The following is a 17,412-nucleotide window of genomic DNA, read 5'->3' as shown; positions in this document are numbered from 1 at the left end:
GAGACATGAAATTTCTCTTAAAAATGTAAGCCATTATGCAACCTATGCTCAACTGTCTGTAAAAAGGGGAGCCCATTCAGCAACACAGAGCTCAGGATCTCTTACCTTTAAGATTGGGTGGAGGACTAAATGAAACAACGCCTACACAATACCTGCTCAAAGAGGCATGAAGGTAAGGTTGCATGTTGTTTAGGGAGTAAAAACTGATCACAGTAAAGCATCAATGTTCAACTGGATTTGTCATCACAGCAGGATAGAGAGATTAACTTAATTTGGTGCTGTGACCGTACATCGTTTAACCAGAGTACCTAGCTATCAGTGAGCTGTGAGGTGGTAGTTGGATCTTTGGAAACTATAGCCTACTTCACTTTTTCCCCACAGAGGCTTCCTCACTCAACAACTCAATAGTCATCTCCTTCTCAATTACCTCCTGCACCAGGAAACAGTGAGGCTAAAAAAGTATTGAGGAGGCAGAGTTTCGATCAGAGGATGCAATGGAGTCTTAAGAGGATCTGACAATTACATTCCAGAGAGGTGATTAGCTCCGGGGCATGGGACCACCTAAGCTTGAAATTGCTATTTCAATCTTGTTAGAACAACTAGTCAGTGAACAGAAGAAGTTGGTTATGCAATGCGGTGCTTTCGGCCTCTAAGAGGTTACTAGTAAGTGCTGCATTAGTACAGAAAAGATCACCTTGGCACGGAATTAGAAGGCGGAGTAACACTTTTGAAAAACGTGCCTTGCTGACTGAAGAAATGTTTAGTACCACATGCTGTTACAAAGCATCCCTGGTTGTTTCTCGAATCCTCTTAAAAATTAAATTGAATGCTCTAAATGGACACCAAAAGGCTTTCCAAAAACCTTGCCTTGATGGTTACCTCAACAAAACTTGTAGAGAAAGGCAGATCAATTACAGCATGGTTATAATACCGAATATTGTAATGTAGGCTGCTTGAACAGAACAAGTAAAGATTAAACGGAGAAAGGAAAAAGAAGCCAAGACAAAGACCCAGCGTTACACAACACAGGGAGAAGCTTATTCCAGTCTACATCAATAAGTGGAAAAAAGGAACCCCTGAATGTGTGACCAAAAAAGGAAAGTGGTTCTAGCTTCTTAGGATTGCATGAACAATGCCAGTCACACAAAGCTTTGTATAAAAAGCCTTGGGAAGCAGATGTTGGTCTCACCTTTAAGTGGGTGGGTCCCTTAGATCAAGCACAGAAGGCAGATTGGAAGGAGTAGCTCTCTTGATACATGGTCTAGATGTATTTTTTCAGTTCTGAATGGAATTTATTGTCTTATTGCAACTCATTGTTTCTGGAACTCAAGCAGCATCATTATTCCATACTCAAGAACTATAATGTGTAAATGGCATACAGAGGATGAGACAGGGTGCCTAGATGTGCCTCTTTTAATAATAGTCTTGTCACAAGCTCCTAAATATACTAAAGACAAGAAACAAAGCACCTCACAGTGCTTATGTAAGGTCAAACCTGCATTTATCTGAGGTATCGATCATTTTCAACTTCCAATAAATCAGTTGTGTGTGATACATAATATACTGTGTTATCCATCCAACCCCAGAATGGGATCTGTCTCTATGCTGTGGTCAAAGTAGGACAGCAAGCCAGCATTACTAATAAAAACATCATAGCTAGTGAAAAGAGGACCTTCACACAATACACACAACCTTCAGAAATATCCCAAGAAACAGAATAATACACCATCCGATAATATGAATAATTCCGGTAAAATAAATAGCCATATACATAACATAGACATTCCAAACCTGACCAAAAACAACCAACCAAATTATTAACATTTACCAGGCCTTCCTCCTTGTTTCGACAGCTTTACATAATCGGAATCCGTGTCCTTGATCCATTTCCTGCGGCTTTGGGTGTCCAACTCATTATGAGGCTCTGCTAGATCACTCAGACCAGGAATCTGGGAGGCTGGAGGGACGGACATTTCTGCGTTTGCACCTTGTTCTGTCTGTTTCAGTGGAGCATGATAAAACCACTCTGTAATCAAAGGTAAATATGTTAAACACTGTTTGAAGGGGAAAAGTTTTACTTCTGGCATGCAGCCAACTGTTTCACCATTTCTGGTATCTCAGCTTTGGAGCAAATCTGTCAAATGGAGCCCTCACTTGACGAATTTACATAAACTTACAAACATACAAAGAGCAAGAAACTTGCTAAGCATCTGGCAAATTTTGTGAAAAGTTTTCCAACTTTTAATCTTTCGCAGCCCAAGAAGCACAACTCTCTAACGCTAATTTCTCAAGAACTAATGAACAGATTTACACCAAACCATGCAAAGGCAAATGTCTGAATAAAGTTTTAGTTCCAGGCTGAGTTTGTTGTAATTCCATTCAATATTTTTAAGTTTGGCATATAGAGAGCTTCAGCTGTCTTTTTAAAACACCTATTGTGGACAATACTAATACTTTCAATGGGCTTTGGGTCAGCCCACTGCTTATCATTGGTTGGCTTTCTTGACAATCTCATTTGCGTGCTTATAATTGGATGGGTTTTCTTTCTCTTCTTGCATTTGCCTTAGAGCAGAACTTCTTACTATACTTTTGACTGATGACTTTTATCCTGCCACTGGTCACATTCACTGAACAATGTTTTTTATTTTGCTTTTAGCACTTGATGGGAGTGCATGTGTTTTATTACGTTCCATTCTTCTCCCCATCTGTGTGTGGCTTCCCCTTTTATAGCCCTGCTCCCATGATCTTTAGACTGATTCCCAAAAGGCATTTTAGAGCACTTAAGAACAAGTTACTTACCTTCGGTAACACATTATCTGGTAGAGACAGTATCTAGCTGCAGATTTCTAACTTTGAATTAATCCCAGGTGTCAGACTGGATGCGAAAACTTTGCGTAAGTAGTACCCCTGCGCGCGCTGTGTGGCTTTGTTCAGTTCCGCGTGGCATAGCCGCCGCAAGTGATGTTGCGGTCACCAAATAGGCGACACCCAGGCGAAGTGGATGTCAGTATATTTCCATGAAATTCCATGCCAGATCAGAGCCCTGAAATAAACTAACTAGAGTGTGTCAAAACTAGGGACCTGAAAGGGGGAAAACCCTAGACCTAGAAAGGTGTCTGCAGAGCAGGGAGGTCTGTGAGGAAAGTGCAGCTATAAACTGTCTCTACCAGATAATTTGTTACCGAAGGGAAGTAACTTGTTCGTCTGATAGGGACTTCTAGTTGCAGATTCCTTACCTTTGAATAGACACCCAATCCATACCATCCTGGTGGTGAGCTGCAGACAAATTGACTTAACTAGGAAGTACTAAAGGACATAACGGGTGATATGCCAGTTCTTGCGGATCGGACTGTCCAGGCAGCCATGTGTGGCAAACATGTGCATAGACGCGTCACATTGACACCTGGCAGATGTCCTGGACTGGAACTCCATGAGCTAAAGCTGTGGTCGCAGTTTTTCCTCTCGTGGAATGAGCTCATAAGTTCTCAGGAGGCTGCTTTCTAGCCAGGGCATAGAAAACCTTGATACAGAGAACGACCCAGCGCAAAATGGTCAGTTTCTGAACTGCCTGACCTTGTTTTGCTCCTACATAGCCCACAAAGTTGGTCGTCCACCCGGAACTCTTTTGTGCGGTCAAGGTAGAATGACAGTACTCTTTTTGGGTCTAAAAGGTGGAGTTTCTCCTCCTCCTTAGAGGGATGTGGAGGAGTGTAAAAGATGGACAGGGTGACAGATTTTCCCAAACGGAATGGGGTCACCGGTTTAGGTAGAAAAGAGGCCCGGTGTAAAGCACCACCTTGTCTGGGAATACCATGAGATAAGGAGGCTTGGGTGACAAAGCCTGCATCTCACTCATCTTTCAGGCAGATGTTATTGTCACCAGAAAAGATGTCTTCGATGGTAAGCATCCGGAGGGGCCAATTGTGTAGCGACTCAAAGAGAGCATACATGAGGTAAGTGAGTACCAGATTCAGATCCCACTGAGGCATGATGAAGGGGGAAGGCGGAAAAAGTATGTACAAAGCCTTTCAGGAACCTAAAGAGGGTTGGTCAGGCCGATGCAGGAAAGCAGACAGAGCAGAGAGATCCTTGAGAGTGCCCAAAGCAGAGCCCTGCTGGGCAAGAGTGAGAATAAAAAGAATAATATCAGAAAGAGAGGCAGATAGAGGGTCAATAGACTTTTCTGTTCAATATTTCAAAAATGTTTGCCAATGGTAAGCATATACCGTTTTGGTGGAGAGCCGCTTTGCCGCCAAGATAACTTTACAGACTTCAGGAGGAAGGTCAAAAGCTATCAACTGTCGTTGCTCAATCTCCACGCAAAAAGGCGACGAGTTGACAGGTTCAGGTGGAGGACTCTACCCTGCGGCTGCGCTGCGACAGAAGATCCTCTCGAAGGGGGAACCTGATCGGAGAATATATGCTCATGTGTAGAAGCTCGCGATACTAGACTTTCCGTGTCCAGTTTGGAGCCACAAGAATAACTTTGGCCTGTTCATTCTTGATCTTCTTGAGAACACTGAGCAGAAGCAGTATGGACGGAAAAAGAAGCCTGTGTTCCACTCGCGATGAAAAGCATCTCTGAGCAACAGCCGCCTTGAAAACCCCAACGCGCAATATTGCTGATTTTTATTTTTATTGTGATTTGAATCCGCCACGTATTTACAGGGGGCCATGCTGTGCGCTGGATCAGCGGGTCCTCGCACATGCAAAAAGAAAACATTTCCACATATTCTTGCCCATGAGGGTTCCCTCACAGACCCCTCCAGCAGTCCCATGGTGACAGGATACCTGTATCCTGACCCATTATATCCTATTTATACTTTATTTCCACCCCCACTGGAACCGTGTCCCGATTCACAAAATGGCAGCCGCAACTTTTCTCTCAGGTTGTGGCCAGGCAATCACAGCACTGCTGTTGGTGCGTGGATCCGAAGATCCACTGTGGTGGATCCGTGTCTCTAGATATACATAAATCGTGTTTTGTTAATAACTCCAAAACTACTCAACAGGTTTACACAAAATTACAAAAAGCATTCTTTCTGGACCAAGATCTAGCTTTCTGCCAAATTTGGAGTAATTCCATTCAGCGGTTCAGTCTATAGTGGTTTCTAAAATCTCTATGGGAAATTGCATGGGTAAAACATGTTTTGGGACCCTCTCCCTTTTTCTCGTCCCCCGCTTGACAGACCTCCCTGAATGTTTCCAGCCAGCAGTGGCAAACTAGTTTTGAAAATTTAGTGAAGATTTGATAAACGGCACTAAAGTTATCAGCAAAACATATAATAATATTCACATGGACACTAGGACCTAACCATAAAGGATTTATATCCTTGTCTCCCTAAATATCTCCCTGGTGTGCTGATCGGAACTGGCACTGTTGTACATCAATGCCCTCTCAGAAGAAATAAAGACAGGAATATCTCCCAAGATCAGTGGAATGTACTGGAAAATTTGAGAAAGGATGACCAGGTGGTCATCCAGCTTCAGACAAAGGGCGCAGCATTGTTCTTCTCTCAGGAGACTTCTATGAGAAAGAAACATTAAGACAATTAAACGATCTGCAACGCTTTCTGCCAATAAAAAGAGATGCATATTTAAAAAGTATCAAGAAATTCTACACCTTGATTAAGGAGTGGAGAATAAAGGAATGATGGATATAGAGGAGTTCCAGTATCTACGGTGCCAGCATCCACGGACTCCAACCTTCTAACACCTTCCTAAAATTTATAAACATGCAACATGTCCCCCATGTCGCAATCAAGTCTATTGAAAAAGATTTCAATCCATGCAGATCACTTTTTATTTCCATTTGCGAAATGTCTCAGTTCGAATATCGGGTACACAAAGGACTTTCTGCAGCAAATTGATAACATAGTTTGGGAAGATTACTTTTAAATGATTACAATGGACATAACTAGTCTCTATCGTAGTATAGGACATGAAAATGTCTGAAAGCTGTTGAGTTTTTCCTACGAAGTAGACCCTTGAAATTTTACAAACATAACAGGACGCTGTTACAGCTCATAGAAATTTGTCTGATGAATAACATCTTCATATTTGCAGTCCGACACTACAGGCAGACACGGAGCAGTGATGGGCATCTGCTTCGCACCCAGCTACGCAAATCTATTTGTGGGCTGGTGGGAGAAGCAGGTAGCCTGGTTAGAGGAAAATGACCATTGGTTGGAACGGCTTATAATATGGATCTGCAAGATTCCGGAGTTGAAGGACTCAGAAAAAGCTTTAATTTCATGGTGGCAGGCGGCGGCTTGAGGGACTTCAAGATACACGTGGAGTTGGAAATAATCGATTTGGAATTTATTAACATCACGACACCTACAGGAATTATAAGGAAGAAAGAAATAGACATAATACGGAGAGCTTTCTGCAATAAGGAACACATTTTGAGGAGCTTTGAGCCCTGATGAAGCCGTAGGTTAATCCTACTACGGCGAAACGCGTTGGCATATGGGATTGGAGGAGTTGATGAACAATAAAAGACGAACAAGAGCCCAACTGATTATTAGTGATTTCGTGTTTTTACGATTTGTGATTTAATTATAGATGCATTTGTGTGCTCCAAAAATTGTGAAAAAGTTGTTCAATCTCTTGATTGAGTTTAGGGAAGTAGGGTGTTCTCTTCCCCTATCTTTTGGATGCACCTTACATTCTGTTCTTTGAAGTCAATTTACTGTGATTACTATATGAGCGCCAACATATCCTTTACACCCAACAGTAACGATAGAGGGAAAATATACTACAACTCACTAAACCCAAAGTACTTAGACAGATCAGAGACCAAGCCCACCAATTCACTGATAGATGCGAAACAACAGATAAGATAACTTGGGGAAAATGCCCAGGTCTGCATGCATGGCGAGGGAAAAAGAGCTAGCAGGACACTTTGATGGTTGCTAACAAAAACAGAATTTAAAAAAACCCTGCTGTCCACTCACTTCATCTCAATTCATGGGCAAATATGAACAGCAGTAGGTAGATACTTTTAAAGCTTGCAGAATACTATTAAGTGATCTACTCCCCCCAAATCCCAAATGGGCCCCACACAATTTGAAAAGTATCTAATGGCTTAGCACCGTCGTGGGCAGGAGGCATAAGAGAACATGTGAGATAATTCCTTTCTGAACTAGAAATGGACATTGCTACAGATGGTCTCTGTTGGAATAGAAATGTTTTAGCCGAATTCTTTATGCTTTGCATGTCTTAAGTTAGCATTCAATGCACCATTTTGTATTCAGCCGCCATTTCGAGCCATGATCGAAACTAACTTCGGTCTCATTCGGTCTGCCTCAGCAGAAAGCAGCTGCGATATTTTCTTTTCTTTTTGTATTCCCCCAAGGTTGAGTTACGCTGTACTAATGAACAGACTGTTTTTTTCCCCATCACATACCTTTCTCACTAGATAGCTCTGCTCCCACCCTTAGAGCGGCGGCCACAGGCAGAGTAACCTTGACGCTGAGATAGCATGTACCTGGTCCTGGGATTGCAACTCATCTTTGTGTATCTCCTGTGTTCACCAGCTACCAACTGGAAATTTCCAGTCTGGGCGTGTCTTTAGTGATTCTGAAGATGTACATTATCTGTTATGTTGGCAGAGGTCAGTCCCTCTGCAGCAATCTAAGGAGGCTGGTCAGACCGGAGTCCACTAGAGTGTACTTCTAATAAATAACTTTGGTTCGTATTCTCTACTGTCTGACCGACTCCTCATTCGTGAGAAAGGCCGAGAGGTGGTCGTGAGTGACCCGGGTGGCCCTAATCGCGTCACTTCCTTCATTTGGTGCCCGAACAGGGACACCATCAGGGACTGCCTGCAGACGGGTGCGGAGGTCGGGCGGGCAGAGTATCCCTGCACCAGACAGTCTTGTACTCGCAGCTGCCCAGTCTGTCTGACCGGGAGGTGCCTCATCTAGTGATCATCCCAACTGGGGTCCTGAACGGCGAAACCCTTGGATATGACCATTTGGTCTGAAGAGTAGGCAGTGGAGAATAAACTCGTTTGACCAGTTTTCACCAGGTGAGTTTGCTTTGGTCCTTTGTGGATATGGCGCCATTTCGATTTGTATTTGACACGGTCTAAGGACTATCTTTCTACAAGCGCTTGAATTTGTTTGAGTTCTTTATGAACATGGTACCATTTTGATTTGTATTTAATCAGGTCTGAAGACCGACTTTGGTAAAGATATTAGCAAATATCTGCTCGGCATAAATAGTGAACTTGTTTTCGTTTGAAAAATGCCGTGCCTTAGTAAGGTGTTCTGTTTGGGCGGTCGTTGTTGTTCTGCTGATGCTCGATTGGAAGAAAGTCAGCCAGCGCCTCCGGAAGGCACTACAAACTTTGACATGTACGTAGAACATGGCCTTGGCCCGATTATGTTTAGTACGTTATGGCACAAATATACGAGGGACAATGCCCAGTTGCAGTGGCCGTTGACAGACACTTTTGATAAACAGAAAATGTATTTTTTACAGGAAAAATTGTTTGCGAAAAGGTGTAGGCATTCAATGTTTGATTCCCTCAGAACGTGGCAAAAGGAGGCTAATCAGAGACGCATAAAAGCAGAGAAAGAGGCCCATAAGGAGAGAATACAGACATTGACTCAGAAAGTTGTAGCGCATGACCAAGAGAAAACAGAAAGAGGAATAGAGTGTACGGATAGGAAGTTTTGATTACAATGCACAATGTCTTGTCCGAAAAGAAAATGATATATTTGTGGAGGAATTGCTAGATACTGGACCTTCACCTCCATATGCCCCGCAGAAAATATACCCTGCCATGGCACAGCCTCAGTCCTCCGTTCCTTCTGTCTCTACTGCTTCTGTTTTTTCTGCTATTGATCAAGCTGTCTCGGCCACAGCGCCTCCTGCCCTTCTGCGGCTACGATAACTGCCAGTCTCCCTGCTACGCCTATTGTTTCAGCATCACTCTCGCCAGCACTCACAACTACGACACAGTCACCAGCGACATTGGTGCCTGTTACTTCTGTTGCTACTCCTTCCCTGTTCCTCCATCCCCTGACATTATTGAGCAGCGGAATGCCTATACATGGACTAGGGGACTGCTAGGGAGTGACTGGGGCGGATATCGATGCGATCTGGTGTGGGAGATGAAGAGAAAAGGGTGGTAGCCAATCAGGCCGCTCATTGGGCTCGTAACCCCATTTACAGTGTGGAGGATGTGTGGAGTGTGATGAAAGATTATAAGCCATTTGTGCAGCAGCATGCCCTTAAGCACATGTCGGCTGCTTTGATTGGACTGTAGGAACAGTGTTTCAATGATGTAGCAACCAAGATTATTTATGATATTAGGGACCATGTATATGCTGCTGATATGGCACCTGGTGAGGTTTTTGGTAATGTCACGATGCTGGTCGCTTATTGAAGTAGGCTGCTTGAAAAGAGCCTGAAGACAGTGTCCCAGTTTCCGATGAGAGACATTCATCCCATATACCACCCTGAAATACCGGAGCTACGGGATCAGAAGAATACTGTTATTAGACCGAGAATAGAGGCCCGTTTCCAAGAATAATGGGTTTACACTCGGTGGAAAAGTGAGGTTTTGTCCCTTAAGACTCAGGTACCTTACCCTAGGAAAAAACCTACGGCATATTATAAGGAATTGACTGAGGCCACTTCATCGACAGTGATGACGCTTGCGGATATCGAAATGTTCTTTGGTTTACTGGTGCCTATTGATATTTGGAGGCAGGGGCACACACAGGATTATGTTGTGAAATTGGGTGGTACCTGGGATCAGATTAAAGCATGGGACCAGGAGAGGAAGCCTGAGAAGAAGCCTAAGGCCGAGATACTAGCTTTGCCTGGTCGAATTATTACGTATATGCACGCTCTTATTCCACCAAGAAGGGTAGATTGGGACAAGTTAGCGGCATGTCGTCAGAAAAAAGATGTGTGATTTTTTCCACTCGGTTTGAAGGGGTGTTTGGGGATTTTAGCGAACAGGATTTGTCGGTGGAGGAAGATGTCCGATTGTTCTTTAATAGATTTGTTATGAACCTGCATCCTGAGATTGCGACTAGGTTACAGGCCTCGGAGAGCACTTGGACTACCTCATTCCCTTCTGTAATATGGAGTATGGCGCAGTATTACGAGCACAGGAAAAATGAGGAGAAGGTGGAGAAAAAGCATAAGGAATTGAAGACAAAGGTGTTGTTGCAGTAGGCTTCTAGGTGAAATGGCAGAGGACGTGGTGGTTCAGACCGACAGCTTCAGGGCACAAACCGGAATACTACGCCTATAGGGCGGAACCAGTGCGCGTATTGTAAAGAGGAGGGTCATCAGCGTAGCAAGTGTCCGGTGTTGTTGCAGAAAGTAGTGCCCCTAGAGGACGAGGTTCTCGTGGACGGGGTCATGGAGCTGATGGACAGGATAGAGCTCAGCATGGCGCAGCCTCACAGGATCGTCCCGACAGTAATGACTTCAATTACAATAGAGGCGGACAGTATTTTCATGATGACTATGACTTGGACGAGGTGACGGGACTGTCTCACAGCTAGGACAGCCAGGGACAGAGTGAGGGACCAGTTCAGAAACCTGTAGATCAAAGCTGTCCTTATGTTACTGCAGATTTGAATGGCTCAGCTAAGGATATTTTGGTGTATACAGGTGCAATGAATAGCTTTCTCTCTTATTCACTGGTCCCCGGGCAACTCGGTCTAGCCATAATAATGTTTCGGTAGGATTTTCTGGCGTACTTGTTGCGAGCCCCATTTCAAATCCTCTTACACTGACTATAGGTCCTTTCACTGTGAATTCGCCGTTTTGTTGACATCTAAGTGGGGAGAAAATTTGATAGGCTTAGATTTATTAAAGAAGTAGCATGCGACCATTTATTGTTCCCCGGAAGGTGTTTACATGACAATGGGTCCGAATGTGGTCGGCACTAAGCAGTGTCTGTCCAAAGATGCACCCCTCCCTGTTGAATTGAAGGATGTGCCACCCACGTTGTGGGCAACGGGGGACTATTTCGGATACCTCCAGTTTCCATTAAAATTAAAGACAATGCCATTTTGCCCTGTATTCCTCAGTAAAAGATACCACAAACAGGGGAGAGAGCCTTGTTGCAGATTACACAGGATCTGATTACGTCAGGAGTTGTTGAAGAGACGACTGCTAATGTGTGTAATAGCCCTATTCTTCCCATTCTTAAGAGGGCACCTTCGGGTTCCTCTGATGATCATCCAGACGTTTATCATTTTGTGATTGACTTGTGCGAAGTTAATAAAATAGTGGTTCCTCAGTTCCCGGTGGTCCCCGACATTACTGCTCTTCTGACGATGATTCCTCCCTCTGCTAAATTAATTTCTGTCATTGATCTGAAAAATGCATTCTTCAGTATTCTGATCCATCCAGACAGCAGGCGCTTGTTTGGTTTTACACTAGATGGCAGAAGCTTTAGATTCTGTCAAGCTCCTCAGGGCTATACTGAGAGCCCTAGTATATATAGTCAAGATTTAAAAGCCCAATTGGACTACCTCACACTTCCCTCAGGTGACATATTGCTTCAATATGTAGATGACCTTCTCATCGCTTCTGACACTGAAAAGGGTTGCAAAGACAGTACGGTTAAATTGTTGCTGCATTTGGCACACCACGGACATAAAGTGTCCCTTTCCAAATTTCAATATTGTCGACAGGAGGTCACCTACTTAGGTCACCTACTGTTGAAGGAGGGTAGGAGATTGACTCTTGAGCGCATCAGTACCATGGTTAAAATGCCTATCCCTCAAACTCAAAAGGATATGCGTGCTTTTATTGGCATTACTTCCTCTTGTTGCCAATGGATCCCTATCTACTCGTTACTAACAAAGCCTCTGCTAGCGTTAACCACTGAAGAGGTGCATGAACCATTGCCTTGGACGCTTGAATGTCAGCAGTCTTTTGAGCAATTAAACGTTGTGCTTTGCTCTGTGCCTGTGTTGGTATGCCCGATTATGCGAAGCCATTCGTGCTGTACGCACACAAGACAGGTGGTTGTGCGCGTTCTGTTTTAACACAGGCCTTTGGAGGTAAGCAATGGCCGTGTGCTTATTTTTCTGCTCTTCTTGACCCTGTCGCAAGAGCCCTCCAGAGCTGTCTAAGAGCGGTCACGGCTATGGCCATCTAAATAAGACAATCAGCTTGGCTCGTACTTGATAGTGACCTTACAGTCAAGGTGCCCATGCTGTGGATACCCTTTTGAATAAGACCAAGATGCAGCACTTCACCAGTGCACGTCTGACCGGTTATGAGCTAACTCTCTTTGCACCACATGTCACCATCAAAAGATGGGCCACTCTGAACCCAGCCACGTTGCTACCCCCTCCCTTCTGAAAGTGAGGAAATTGACATACAGGATTGTAACTTCCGAACCGAGGAAGAGACGAAAGGACGGGTAGACCTGACTGATGTTACCTTCTCTGACCCTCAAGGGGAACTATATGTCGATGGCTCTTGTTTGAAGTTACCAGATGGCACTACAACAATTGCAGACGCAATCACAACACTACACATGGTAGTTGAGACATCACGAGTTCCCTATCAGTCGGCTCAAGCTGCAGAGCTCGTTGCCCTTATTCGAGCCTGTGAGTTGAGTGAAGGACTGGACGTCAATATCTATACTGACAGTCAATATGCCTTCGGAGTCTCCCATAATTTTGGACGGCTCTAGGCAGATAGAAGGTTTCTCACTTCCCATGGGATGAGGATCCAGCATGGCCCCCTTATACATAGGTTTTTGTCGGCTTTGATGCTCCCCAAGAAATTAGCGATAGTGAAGGGCAGCGCCCACAAGAAAATTACTGATGATGTGGGTAAGGGGAACGCCATTGTAGACCAGACAGCCAAGGAGACAGCCCGAACAAAGATGAAAAGGATGTTTGTAGCAGGATACGCTGGAAAATGTTAAGGCGATACAGAGTGAGGCAACAATTGAGGAATTAGCAATATGGCAGGAAAGCACAGCACGTTTGGATGGGGAGGGGTGTTGGACTGATAAGTGAGGGAAACAGAGATAGATGTTACCAGATGGATATGTTCTTCCCATCGTCACAATGGCGCACGGGCCAGCTCATATCAGTGCTAAAGGTATTTGTAAGTTGTCAGACCCTGTATGGCAAAATGATAACATCCCAAAGACTGCCGCCCATTTGGTCAAATACTGTATGATGTGTGTGATGCACAATCCTGGAAAAGGTACCTTACACCACATGGAAATTTTGCACCTCCCACTTTCCCTTTTGAGGTCCTTCAGATTGAGTTCATAGAAATGGACCGAGTCAACAATTTGAAATATGTTTTAGTGGTTGTTTGTGCATTCAGTAAATGGGTTGAGGCTTACCCCACCAAAGAAAATGCAGCCATAGAGACTGCAAAAGTACTCCTGAAGGAGTTCTTTCCTCGCTTCGGCTTGCCCCGTTTGATTTGGAGTGATAACGGAAGTCATTTTAACGCGAGAGTCATCCAGTTAGTTTGGGAGGGAGTACATATCAGACAAACATTTCATCCTGTGAATCACCCCCAGTCCACAGGTTTGGTTGAGAAGTACAATGGTACTCTCAAACTGAAATGGGCAAAGATTCAGAAGAGCGCAGGGTTGTAGTGGCCAGATGCTTTACCATTAGCCATTTGTCCACACGAACAACAGCACATTCTAGAACAGGACTGCCACCCGACGAGGTCTTGTTTGGGCGCCCGGCAAATGTTTCGGGCGTCCCGCGTCCTCGCCAGTTTTCAGAAATTGAATATCCTCTGTTAGTGGACTATCTGTAGGAGTTGACTAAATGTTTGCGTTCCATTCACCAACAGATCCAGGACTCTCTTCCGCCAGTACCCGAGGGGCCAGGACATGACATTCGGCCTGGTGATTATATATTCATCCGCAATTTCAAGAGAAAGAAGAACTTGGATCAGAGGGGGAAGGAGCCAGTCCAGGTGCTCCTTGCCACCCGCACGGCAGTCAAAGTCACCGGCCGAAAGAACTGGATTCATTGTCAGCATTGCTGCAGAGTGCCTCTCTCCTTACCCTACGATCAGTGGGTCAACAAAGGAATTGGGGACTCGGAGTGGGAGCAAGTCTCACGATTTGTCCCCTTTTCGGATGCCAAGCTTACGTGGACCCAAACAGAGGACGAGAATGATGAGGTGCTAAATGCAGCAGTGCCCCTGGAGATTAAGGCAATTGAAGAGCCCCCTTCTACTGGCCTCTCTGTGTCCGAGCCCCTTTTTACTGACCCCTCTGTGTCTGGAGTAGCTAGGTACAATTTGCACCCCCGACGGAGGAACAGTGCACCAAAGAAGAAGTCATTAGTAGGGATAGACTGTGCAAGTCAGGGTGTACCTTGCCTGTGGTACCAACAGTAGTTTAGGGAAAGGCAAAATTGGTGCACTGTTAGGACATTGGACAGGATGAACCGAACATGCTTCCCTGGAGGGGGTACGATATCCTGGACGACGTGGGACTTCTTCAAGAGCTAAGATCGAACAGCTCCACCGCCAGTGCTCAAGAGCGCCAACATTGATGAAAAATAGGAGTCTATCAGTGAGACTCTAACGGACACTGGGAACAATTGTCTTTGCCATCAGTTTTACTGCATTCCTTTTTTTTCCCTGGTTCCACTATGTATCCATTTGGCCGGTCCATTACGGAGGAAGAACAGCCATTTGCAACTCCGCACCCAGAGCAGGGTTGGTCCACAAAAAGTAAAATAGTTTTTGTGGCAATAATTGCATTGATGTTTGTATTAGTGACATCTTGGTTCCTGGAAGAAAAGTATCCTGTATGCTCTTTGATTGGGACAACACCCGTCCCGCCGAACACGTTTGTTACTTTGGCCCCTCACAAAGGAGAACATCGAAAAACTTACGCAGACAATGTATTTTTACAAATGTTGCACCAGGCCCATGATATGTCCAATGCTACTAATTATTGGATCTATGGATTGCTCCCCTCAGTTACACATAAGAGTGATATTTTATTATCGATGCCATTATCCTATCTCGGAAGTTGTGAAGGGTGGTTTGAACTGTTTACTATGGTGCACTGTTACTTTCAATTCTCTGCTATAAATATGAGATCTGCTGACTCTCGCACTCTGGTAGGATATATACGTTTCCATCAAGGGTTACTCCCACGGGGCTAGGAGAACAAGGGACCTCTGGTACATTGTCTTCAACAGCTTGTATGAATGTATTTGAGAAGGTAAAGAACGAAACATGGCTTCGAAATGAAATGTTAGATTTCAAAGTGTTCAATGCCACTGAATATTTCCGATCTTTCCAAACCCGCAATATTACTAAGGACAATGCGATGCCAGTGTCAGTAGTCAACACAACAGCTGGTTTCTGTGTTCAGGGAATTGGGAAAGTGGGAGAGAGTAATTGCAATTACAAATATACGTTGAGTACGATTAGTAGCCAGCCTTTGCTACCACCATATGTCTATTATGTTTGTGGATCTCAAGCTTATGTTTGGCATCCTAGGGGGTGGGCAGGTATAGGTTACCTCTCTTTTCTTCTTCCCCCAGTGTATATAGCACCATCCAGTTACCATAAGGATCATCGATTGCAGCGTAGGAGTGCGGACCTGCCCCGAGTTAGAAGGGTTATTAACACAGAAGATATAGATCAGACAGATACCACTTTGCAACAGTTCACAGACGCCATGAAGGGTATCGTACACTTTTGGGGCCTCATGTCCAACAGCCTTAATATTCGTCGGCTCACAAGAGTTGTAGAAGGGGTTATTAATACGACAGCAGGGATACTGACGAATATCACAGCTGAGCCTTACAAAACCGGATAGTGTTAGACGTCATCCTTGCTGACCGGGGAGGGGCCTGTTGTGTCATTGGCAGTAGCTGTTGTGTATACATCCCAGACAACACCCCTAATGTGTATGCTGCCATCCAGAAGTTGCACAGGCTCTCATCCGACATACACCAAGAGAATGGTACTTGGACTATTTGGATGGTTCTGGCGTCTATTCACGTCCTGGGGTTGGAAGATTCTTATCTTTCCGGTTGCAACTGCGGGTATTATTTTCACCTGTTGCCTCTGCATACATTGTCTATCTGCTTGCTGTGCTTGTTGTGTAAAGACGCGGATGCCCAAGCCAAAGATTCCAGTACATGACACTAAGGCCACGGTCATGATGATGCCGGATATACAAGATCTAATGTCAATAGATGAAGCATTTTTTAATACTGATAACGCATGTATCAGCTTGTACTGGTAGCCCATATATTCTGTACGAAGTTATTTGCTCTTAGACAGTAGTGAAATGAGTTAGCGAATGCTAAAAGGAGGGTCTGTCTAAATGTTTTAGCTGAATTCTTTATGCATTGCATGTCTTAAGCTAGCATTCGCGGCACCATTTTGTAATCAGCCGCCATTTCGAGCCATGATCGAAACTAACTTCTGTCTGCCTCAGCAGAAAGCAGCTGCGATATCTTCTTTTCTTTTTGTTTTCCCCCAAAGTTGTGTTTCGCTGTACTAATGAACAGACTGTTTGTTTTTTCATCACTTAACTTTCTCACTAGATAGGTCTGCTCCCACCCTTAGAGCGGTGGGCACAGGCAGAGTGAATGAATGAAATAATATTAGCCTTATAAAGCGCAAACTTTTCCCGGGGCGTCAAGGCGCAGAGTAACCTTGACGCTGAGATAGCATGTACCCGGTCCTAAGATTGCAACTCATCTTTGTGTATCTCCTTTGTTCACCAACTGGAAATTTCCAGTCTAGGCGTGTTTTTAGTGATTTTAAAGATGTACATTATGTGTTGTCGTGTGGGCAGAGATGAGTCCCTCTGCAGCAATCTAAGGAGGCGGGTCAGACAGAGCTCCACTCAAGTGTACTTCTAATAAATAGCTTTGGTTCGTATTCTCTCCTGTCTGATAGACTCTTCATTCGTGAGGAAGGCCCAGAGGTGGTCACGAGTGACCCGGGTGGCCCTAATCGGGTCACTTCCTTAATCGCCCTGGCAGTAAGGTGCCTGAATATGATGGGTTGATACCTAAATTTTATAAGACCTAAAAGAACTTATTGCATTACAACTTATAGCATTATATCAATAAACCTTACAAAAAGGCATGCTACACCCATCAACAGAAGAGGTGCATATCCAGATGATTCTAAAACCCAACAGGACATTTTCTCTTACAAGGTTTTGTCCTTATGCAATCTGGACAATAAATTTCATGCCTGTGTCGTAGCCAACAGACTTAATCCTGTTCATACCATCCTACTTAGAAAACATTGTTTTATCCAAACATCGCACACTCCTTACTAGCATAGTTTAGGATGATAAGATTGAAATTGGAGAGGCTTACCATGCCATTTGGCAAAAGGGAATTCTTGGTCCTGGGAAGAGAGGGTATTATGTAACACAATCTTGGT

At 44.4% G+C, this 17,412-nt stretch overlaps 1 protein-coding gene across 5 annotated transcripts in view; it reads right to left on the bottom strand.

Annotated features, from left to right (window-relative positions):
* C5_2H7orf57 (chromosome 5_2 C7orf57 homolog) overlaps positions 1–17,412 on the bottom strand; it is a 240,495-nt gene that overhangs the window by 189,285 nt on the left and 33,798 nt on the right. For all 5 annotated transcript variants that reach the window (XM_085607398.1, XM_085607394.1, XM_085607396.1 and 2 more), the window contains exon 3: positions 1,829–2,026. In XM_085607398.1, the coding sequence (XP_085463524.1) occupies positions 1,829–2,026 (198 nt within the window). The remainder of the gene's footprint in view (positions 1–1,828; positions 2,027–17,412) is intronic.

Source organism: Triturus cristatus, chromosome 5_2 (genome assembly GCF_964204655.1).
Source record: "Triturus cristatus chromosome 5_2, aTriCri1.1, whole genome shotgun sequence".
In the NCBI taxonomy this organism is placed as follows: domain Eukaryota; kingdom Metazoa; phylum Chordata; class Amphibia; order Caudata; family Salamandridae; genus Triturus; species Triturus cristatus.
This window is presented reverse-complemented; position numbering and strand designations above follow the sequence as displayed.